This window comes from Sordaria macrospora, chromosome 1 (assembly GCF_033870435.1).
Source record: "Sordaria macrospora chromosome 1, complete sequence".
Classification (NCBI taxonomy): domain Eukaryota; kingdom Fungi; phylum Ascomycota; class Sordariomycetes; order Sordariales; family Sordariaceae; genus Sordaria; species Sordaria macrospora.
The window spans coordinates 390319-399562 of NC_089371.1; the positions used below are offsets into that span (position 1 = coordinate 390319).

General features: G+C 50.7%; 1 protein-coding gene across 1 annotated transcript; it reads right to left on the minus strand.

Moving 5' to 3' along the window:
* Positions 1-5767: 5767 nt before the first annotated feature.
* On the minus strand, positions 5768-7965 carry SMAC4_08038 (uncharacterized protein). Its single transcript, XM_003347423.2, has 4 exons — positions 7671-7965; positions 7478-7603; positions 6288-7413; positions 5768-6220 (listed from the first exon to the last, which is right to left on the minus strand). Exons 1-4 carry the CDS (start codon positions 7838-7840, stop codon positions 6050-6052), a joined length of 1593 nt encoding a protein of 530 aa, XP_003347471.1. The 5' UTR covers positions 7841-7965; the 3' UTR covers positions 5768-6049.
* Positions 7966-9244: the final 1279 nt, after the last annotated feature.

Genomic DNA, 9244 nt, shown 5'->3' on the forward strand with positions numbered 1-9244 from the left:
CCCGAACCTACCGCCAACCAGGTAGCCACCAGGCAAGACAATTTACAACAGCTTACTTTTCCAAATTACTATTGGGAACAACTGAGTCTTGGGGAGAATAATAAACGTTACTAAAGAGAGTATTAAATACTCATATATTATCTCGGTGTTGAGAAAATCTTGATGTTCAAGTCTTTTGGATGAATTTGTCATTTGCATTTGCAATGTCCAAGTTTTGCAATGTACATCAATATCAACTAAACTCAGCGGCACCCTTTCAAAATCAAGAAAATGGAGAAGCGCTAATGGATGGGAAACAACTTGGGAAGATAAGATACTTTCATGGTCAAGTCGATCAGCCACTGGAACTAGGTATGTGTGGATTAATTGTGACTGTTGTCGGCGGAGGTGGGTGCGGATAGAATTGCACTTGCTTCCCCTTCCACAATCCATCCTTTTTTGCTCAGTGAATGACATTATGACAACCAACAAAAAACCCCGGGATATGGGTTGTCGTCTTCGGGATCTGGCGTTTTGGGTAATCCTACATGAGTCGTAGTAGGCGTTCAAACGAGGGCCGCGGAAGTCCTGTAATGTGGTTGTGACTATCATTGCTATCTAAAAATGTTTACCGAGACTCTGGAAGAGATCTGTTTTGCGGTGATAATCATCTGACGTGGACGGCGGCCAGGTGTCGGAGTGAGGCGTAGCTCTTTGAAGAACAGATAGCGGAGGGTAGTTTGGTAGCAGAACAAAGCAGTTTGCTCAAAAAATCGGACTTCCTGCTGCCTAATGAAGTCTTTGATCCATGCCATTACGCGTCTGTTTATTTCCTCGAACTTGAGCTCGTACGTTAGGATTGTTGTAGTCGGCATGTTGTCTGGTGCCTCGACGTCAGACTGCCGGTGTCGGATGCGATGAAGAATGGGGATGAAAATGATGAGAGGGTGAGTTTCTCCAAATTTCCTCGTTCACCTCAAAATTCGACGTCATCTCAGCAGGAGAGTCGTGGTTGTACTGTTGTAGAGTTCACGTGGCATCGTGGTCGCTTTGTGGTGGTTCTGTCTTGGAGCCTGAAGTTCTTAATGCCTGTAAAAGTTTGACTGGGAGCGGCGGGAAAGAACCAAAGAATGAAGACGCCACGCCTCTGGATATCCAATTGATGGCGGACTCGCTAACTCCCTTTCAAGCTCAGTGATGCCAAAACGAACTTCATCGGCAAACCGAGAATCTCCACGCCCAAGTTCTTGTCATCCTGGCGGGCCTATTTGAAGATTTTCGTGGCGTTCTCCGTGTAGCTTACGGCGAGTCGCTGTCTGTCAAAAATGTGAGGAACACAGAGAAAGGGTTATGTCTATGGCGGTTTCCATTCCTTATAAGTGGAAGACAGCGGCCATATTAGCCTGAAGCATGGATAGGGCGTGACGGGAGGGCCAGGAGGCGATGTTGAAGTCCTTTGTGCTCGAGGCATCTTCGGGACGTCTTACAATATATTGAGTCTGGTTGTCATTGTTCTTATCATACTCCGTGAAGTCCCTTTCTCCATGATATGGTCTCCTAAAGACAACACTGTAACCGCCACGGCTGAATCGCCAGTGTTGAGGTACTGCTTTCGTACCGTATCGTCCGTCTTATGAACCATAAACGAACAAATTGAAACGTGTCTTACCGTTAGTTATCAGATCGGCGGTACGGGCTTCTCGAGCCAGCCTAGCAGCTACGCCATCGTAATTTTCCAGGTACACCAGTTCACCAAAGTGCTGCGTGCAACAGAACTTGAAGAAGGGACGTTGGCCGCTTGTTCCCTGGCCGGATCCTGAGACTCGCGGATCCGAAAAGCAGGACTCCGAATATTAGGCTAACAAACGACTCCGGCAAGGAATACAAGTAACTGGCTGCCGGTAGTAGTATGTTTCGGGACGAATGGAGCATTCATAGTTCTTTAGCGAACCGCGGAGTAATCCTGAGCAGGAGAAGAAAACGATAGGTATATCTACCTTACATAGCATACATACGCCGGGGCACTCCTCGATAGTTGAAGCACCTTCCAAATCTGCTTTGAACGTTTGAGTCTTTATAAGAGGCTAGAGTGCCTTTTGTGAAGAATTTTAATCGGGTTAAGCATAGAGGTTACCTCTAGAGATCTATTATGGGTAGAGGTTGATAAGGCTTTATTAACATTCTCCTTATTACCTCTCCATTAAAACGGATATCAATAACTTTACGGTTGGGGACCAGAATATATTTATCGGTACTGCAATTGTCTTATGTGTAGGCTTCCTGTCGTCGTGCTTCTCAAGAACGACTAAGCCTTGAAACAATCAACTCTGTCGTAAAATGCGATGTTTCGTACCTGCGAGGACTTGTCGGAGCTGATACGTACAAAGTAATAAATGAGCGGGATTTTAATTGATCAGGAGCAATTGTATAACAGTTTCATATAGCACATGCACGCAATATCTCCGCGGTTCCGAATCCGCGGGCGGCGGGCCGCTTCGTGGATCAGCTCATCTCTTGATCGGGGTCAATGCTACAGTCCCGTTTCATACAACGGTAACTTATGCACGACTCAGGGGAACCTCACCACTATTTTCGAGTGTCCATTTGATTATTGCAGTAGATATAATGGTGATGCTACCACGTTCACGGTTTGAGATGAAGGTTGTGGTTGCAGTATACATGCATGTTGTTAGACGCGCGGGTGATGGTGTGGTAGTATGGAGGTACGAATGGTAAGGTGAGGATTTCTAGAAGCAGCATTTTTATGCTTTTCAATTGTATTTTGTAGGGAGAGTTTTATTGATGGGGTGAACTGTTGAGAATCGGTTATGTTCCTCTATTGCCTCTTGAACATCGACCACCTCCTCCACTTTGGCTTCAACTCTTTGGGACAATGCCGAGCCTACCCTACCAAATATGCCTCTTCGAGAGCAACAGCTATTCCAGCCTCCTGAAAATATAATTTTCCCCCAGGGAACTCGATCTTCGACATTGACACCGCCGGAGTTTTCGCGCCCTCGTCATCCGAGACGTCTCCAAGAACTCCAGCTCCAAAACTCCAACCGCCCTCACCGTACCTTGATCAGATGGAGTCTCTAACAAACCTAGTCTCCACGATCTCCTTAAACGTGCATGAGACCAGTCCCTCCCACAGACGGCTGGGACGGTTGGGTCCATACAGTAGTACCCTTCAAGGTACCTTTCAACAAGGACTAGGCAGAGGTACGTACCTATACTTCCCTCCCTGGCTTGGTGTCCAGCGGCTCCAGTCCAGACCCTCGTATGTACTGGTGCTGTTCCTATTTAACCGGGCAATTCATCCCCGGGTCTAGTCTGCTCTAGCTGCTCTAGCCTCTTGCCCATTCATATGTGGCTCGTATCAGTGTCCAGAGAGCCGGGTTTTTGTGTGTCTCATGTACTGTATGGTAACTGTGTAGCAGTCTCCCTTCCGGCCTTCTCTCGTTAGGTTCAATATGATTGCCTCAACTGGCAAGCATGAGAGCTAGTTGCCACTTCCTCTTTCCTTCCTTCTCCAAATCTGCATTTCGCGGCTGGTCCACTGTAGGACCCCTATGCAACTCAGAATCTCAGATTGGGATTTAGGGACCTCTACCCGTACATGCACGTTTGGTCGTTAGAATGTGATTATATCCGCCGACGGTGATGATGGCCGGTTGCTCTCACTGTTCTTCAGCCATGACTGGTCACGACTCAGACGCCATTTACCAGCACATTCACCTATTGTGTACACCTCTTGATCTTCATATCGTACAGTGTCCGGAGTACCTACCTAGGCTACCTACGTCTGGGGAAGTAGTTCTCCGAATTCATCATGAACATCAGGTCAACTGATATTCTTATTTGCCCCTATGGCATGGCTTGTGAGCCAGACTTTGACTTGTCGATGGATGACGCTCTATCGTGATCTGGACGAACTTGCTTCAACAAGCGAGGTATTCCAGATCGTCTTGACGTCTTGTGATGGTGCAAAGGGGCGAAAGCTCATACTCGCCGCTGCGGGGGAAGCTAACCTTGTGGTGAACTGTGAGCAGACTATCGATCTGGACCGGAGATCTGGACTGAAGATCTGGAATAACCGATAGGTGAGCAGTGAGTTAACGATCAGTGAGGTGAGGTGAGGTGAGGTGGCAAGTGGGTTGGTTCCTTTTTGGCGCCTTTCTCCGTCGGCGAATGGTCGTGTCTCGGTTGATCTGGGTGTCTGGGCAGAAAATCCTGTGGGTGTAGTGGGTCTGTAGTGTAGGAGCAGGTATTGTCTTGCTGCTATCTCTGTCTCCGTTGGCGATGGGCATGTAGATCTTCTGTCCATCCATCTGTCGTTTGTCGTTGCTGAGTGCTGCCTCGTCTTCTGCTGCAGTATCGTCAACGATTTCCCCATTCTGCCCATCCGGCAGTGCAGTACGGTAGTGTAGCAGCTGTCTCCAGGAAGAAAGGCTCGACCTAACGTACTGCTGCCCTACGATGATACCAGACCTTGCTGCTACCACCTCGCCAAACATCTCATGCATTCCTCTTCCAACCAAAGGCGCCCAGAGAGTCGGAACTGGCGAGTGTCTTGCTAATGTTGCCTCCAGCCAACGGCCCAATTCCCCATGGGGTTTTCTTGCATCAAGCCCAAGGTCTATCCCTTTTTCCCACACGAAACCTCGCAGACGACACAATGCTCCACCAGTTTTATCGTACACTACCTCTACCTACCTCGTACTTCCCCCATCTTCCTGGTCATTTTGTTCCCCACCAGTCCACGACATCATCTCCCCTCAATCTCCACATCCACGCTCCCATGAGACTTATTCCCATTTATCCAGCAACCCATCCGTCCACGTCCTTGTGTCCGAGATCGATATCCAGGATCCGGGTTACCGTGACCAAGGAATCTTGTGCTTCATCGTTCTTCGTGTGATGTGTTCATCATCATCATGGAGTTTGTGTAACCTCTAGGGTCCACAGGTCTCAGACGTTTGTAGAGACGGGTATGCACACTACTGTGTTACACTACTAATGAACTTACCCGGAAGCCAAGTAGGCCAATGCAACTTTGTAGGTCCGGCTAAATAGAGAGAACATTCTCTTGCATTAGCTGCTTTTAGTAGTGTTTTTCACACGGAGTACATCCCCTATACCCTTCCCATCCCCATTCGTCCCCATACAGTACAGTACATACTTGCGGAGGAAGATTGGGGTTGGAGTGACCTGGCCCGCAACCCATTTGCTCGCTTGTCTCCCTCTGCACGGCGCGGCAAAGTTGAGTTGGCGACTGCTGGTGTGGTGCCCGTGTGGCCGCCTAACGCCTTTCCCCAGCGGGATCGGGAATTCAGAGTGGTGATTCCGTGCCAGATCCGGTCAGGACTTTTGGTGCAGTACTGTCTTCAATTTCTTCCGTTCGCGGGGGCTGAATTGGTGTTTCAAAGGGAAATGCCGTCTGATGGGAAGGAACGGATGGTGATGATATTTGTAATGGCAAAATGGGAGTCATTGTGGCGCCTTCTCTCTGATGAATTGACGTAGTTCGTCTAAGAGTCATCATCTCCTCCGTTCTCGTCGTCGTGACCGGTCTAAGCTCTTTTGTGGCAATCTTTCGTTGACGTCTTCGGTGGCGATCTCAGTCATGATGGCTCGTTGTCGTGATCCTCTCTTCATTCGTTCCACTCGACGGTTTGACATGGAAGAATGAAACCATCGCCAGTCATCTGTTCCTCCCGTAAATCATCAGAGCAGACAAAAAGCATGCGCAAAAAGACACCAAGAAGTTGTAGCGACAAAAGTGCCATTATCGTCTGTAAACTATTCCAACAACAACAACAACAACAACAAAGAGGGTATAATAACGCTTTACCAAAAGTATTTCCATCCAACCATCCAACCATCCATCCCAGCCCATTTCTCATCTTGACAACCATTGTCATCCCCGCCATTAACATTTCGTATAACATTTTAATATTAACATATTCGTAAACTTTCCATTCCAAACATCAAGCCAACAAAACATTTCAGCTAGCCAACTGATATGCCAGATAATAGTCGCTGAAAGCGAGACAGAAGACCGATCCGCTTAAGCAGACTTGCTCTCGTGGATCTCGACCTCCTTCTCGACCTGGCGAATGTCGATGTGGGCAACGTCGGCGTCGTCGCCGTCGATGACCTTGGCAAGCTCCTCGAGAGTGGGGCCCTTGGTCTCGACGTACATGAAGAAGACGAAGGCGAGCTCGAGAGCGATCCAGCACTGTTGTCAAAATTGTTAGCATATTGTATTTCCTGCATAGCAGCAAAACAAGAGATGAGAAACTTACGGTGTAAATGAGGTAGAGCCTCCAGGAGTGGTCCTTGTCCTCGGGGTGGTCTTCACGAGGTCCAAAGGCCTTGAAAGCGATGGGGTTGGCGTAGGTGTTCAGGGTGAGGGCACACTGAACGGACATGTTCATGATCATGAGACCCTTGCCACGGAGTCTGTAGGGGAGGACCTCGATGGCGTAGCCAACCAACAGACCGGACCAGGCGAGCGAGTAGAAGATGCCGAAGACCCAGATGAAGAAAATCATGGCCTTGTCGGCGCCCTTGGTGCCGCGCTCTCCGTACAGGGCGGAAGTGAGGGTCCAGAAGACGAAGGTGCCAAGCATGCCGCCAGTGGAAGCGAGGAAAGCAGGGCGACGGCCGATCTTGTCGACGAGCATGGCCATGGTGATGGAGACGATGAGGGCGAGACAGGTCTGGCCAGCGGCGAGACCGAGCTGGGCGGTGGAGTCGACGACACCGGCGGTCTTGTATAGCTTGGCGGAGTAGTTGGAGATAATGGCGTTGCCGGACCACTGGGAGAAGAAACCGAGCGAAAGCAGAATGGCGAGGCGGTAACGGTTGCCGGGGGTTTTGAAGAAGTCGAAGTAGCTGCTGTTCTTGGTGGACTCCATCTCGAGACGGATGGTCTCCTTGATCTCGCGGAACTCGAACTGGACGGTGGGGTTGCTGGCGTCGCCGTTGGCGTGATACTTGGCGAGGATATGGAGGGCCTCGTCGTGCTTATCCTTGGCGATCAGGAAACGGGGAGACTCGGGAACCCACCAGATACCGACGAGCTGGATAGCGGAGGGGAAGGCCTGGAGCAGGGCGGGAATACGCCACGACCACTCGCTCTTGATATTGTCGGTTCCGAAAGCCAACCAGGAGATGATGAGGGCACCGACGTTCCACAAGCAGTTGTAGATGGTGGTGAGACGAGCGCGATGCTGAGGGTGAGCGAGCTCGGTGAGAAGCATGGGGGAGGCGATCTGGGCGAGGGAGTTGCCAAAGCCGAGCATAACACGGCCACCCATGAACATGTCAAGGTTCTTGGAGACGGCCTGGAGAACGGCACCGACGATCATGATGACGCAGCCAATGATGATGGGGAGCTTGCGGCCGAAGTTATCGGTAAGGAGGGGACTGTATAGCATATCGAGTTAGTTTGATGAAGGCCACGATGCGTACGATTCTCGTCGATACTTACACGAAGGGGATGGAGCCAATGGAACCAATCTGGTAGAGAGCACCGAGAAGACCAAGCTTTTGGCCTTCGGGCTTGCCAAAGTAGTCATTCCATGTGTCAAAGGCCTGCACGGAGTTGAAGAACATGCTGCAGGAAAAAGAGATGAGTGTCAGCGAGCTGTGCATCTCAACATGGTATGGTTGAATGTCCTTACCCATCGTAACCAGTGGTGGCGGAAGCAATGCAGAGAATGAAGGCGTATAAGTAGAGCTTGCGAAGACCGGGGTCCTTCTTCCAGTCAACCTTTTCGAACTGAGGAATCTCCTCCTGAACCTGGTGGAGGTCGACGGCCTGAGCCACGGGCTTCTTGTCGAGAATGCCCATCTTGGACGTGGTGCTGCTGTTGTTGTTGTTGTTGTCTTGTCTCTTGGGCTGAGTGATACAGCTGGATCTAATCCGTTCCACTGGGACAAGTGGAGGAGAGGCTGATGAGGAAAAAGACAGACACACAAGAAGGCGTTACGGGAGAGGGAAGGGGGATTATATATAACGAGTTGTAGTAAGGAGTGGTACGCTGCCGTCGCCCCCATACGGAGAGTGACCCAGACGGGCAGCCGGACCGGGAGCGGTCTTCCATGCATGCTGCTGGATACGTACCCAGGTCCTACCGTACCAAAAGGAGCATAGTTAAGTTTTGGGGGGTTTTGGGAGTGGTACATTGGCAGGTACTGTGTTGAACAGGGGCGGGGGGGCGGACAACCATCAGCCAGGGTGTTATGGAAAGGGACCAGCCAAACAGCATGCACCGAAACTTAACCAATCCGACCATGTTGGCCGGCCGCCGCCTCCACGAGCCTCCACTTCCGCTTGACACTGGAGGTCTGTGATGCAGCCTTCCCCCCTGGAACGGAACCGCCCTTCATTTTGGTGATCTGGTTCGGGTACCGTCTGATGGAACTGATGGGAAGTCAGATGCATGATCATCACGATTCCATTTCCTCTGTCGGTCTTTCCGGGTAGGGGGGAGGGCCAGCGGCCAGGGACTTACTTGGACTTTTTAGCACCGAGGCTAGGCTAGTCCATCCTGTGGTCGTCGGTCCATGGAAGCATTCATCGAAGATTTTGGTGGTGTTGTTGTCGTCGACGGTACGGTACGGTACTGTACACTGTAGTATGTGGGGGGTGGTTTTGGGGTTTCCGGCAACCTGCCACTCCAAGCCGAAGCCCAAGCAGCAGTCAGGGGTGTTCAGGGGTGGGTGAGTGACTTGAGCAGATGGATGTGGTGAGTGAGTGGTGAGGTTGAAGAATGGAAGAGTGGAAGAGAAGGACGGAAAACACACCGTATGTATCTCCGTGTGGAGAACATGGGTGGATGTACTGTAACCCTCTCCAACCTTTCCCCAACTTTTTGGACAAGAGTTTTACTCCACCTCCGGGATCGTCACCCCATTGTGCCCCCCAGTGTGCCCCGTTCTTTCCCCCCTCGTTTTCCGTTGCCGAACACAAGTTCCCAGCGTTCCTCGCAACTTCCCTGCGAGCAGGACGTTGAACGGGCGGCTGGCAGTGGCTCTTTCCTTCTCCAGAGCCTCCAGAATTCAATCCTTCTCCACAATCATCGTCTGTTCTTCCGTCTCCACCACCTCAAGAGCCACGCGAGGAGCTAAAGCCAAAAGGAGACGACATCCCCATCTGGGGTTCATGGATGACCCGTCCAGCCGTCCTGGGCATTTTGGCTTGCTGTTTGCACGGACCGGTTCTGCGACTTTGACTGCTGTCGTGCCTACCTTG

Excerpts from the sequence above, each read along its gene's own strand:
- SMAC4_08038 (XM_003347423.2), bottom strand. The coding sequence starts at position 7,840 with ATGGGCATTCTCGACAAGAAGCCCGTGGCTCAGGCCGTCGACCTCCAC. Across the intron at positions 7,604-7,670 it reads GCCACCACTGGTTACGATGG|CATGTTCTTCAACTCCGTGC; the intron begins GTAAGGACATTC and ends TTTTTCCTGCAG. Across the intron at positions 6,221-6,287 it reads GGCTCTACCTCATTTACACC|TGCTGGATCGCTCTCGAGCT; the intron begins GTAAGTTTCTCA and ends TTTTGACAACAG.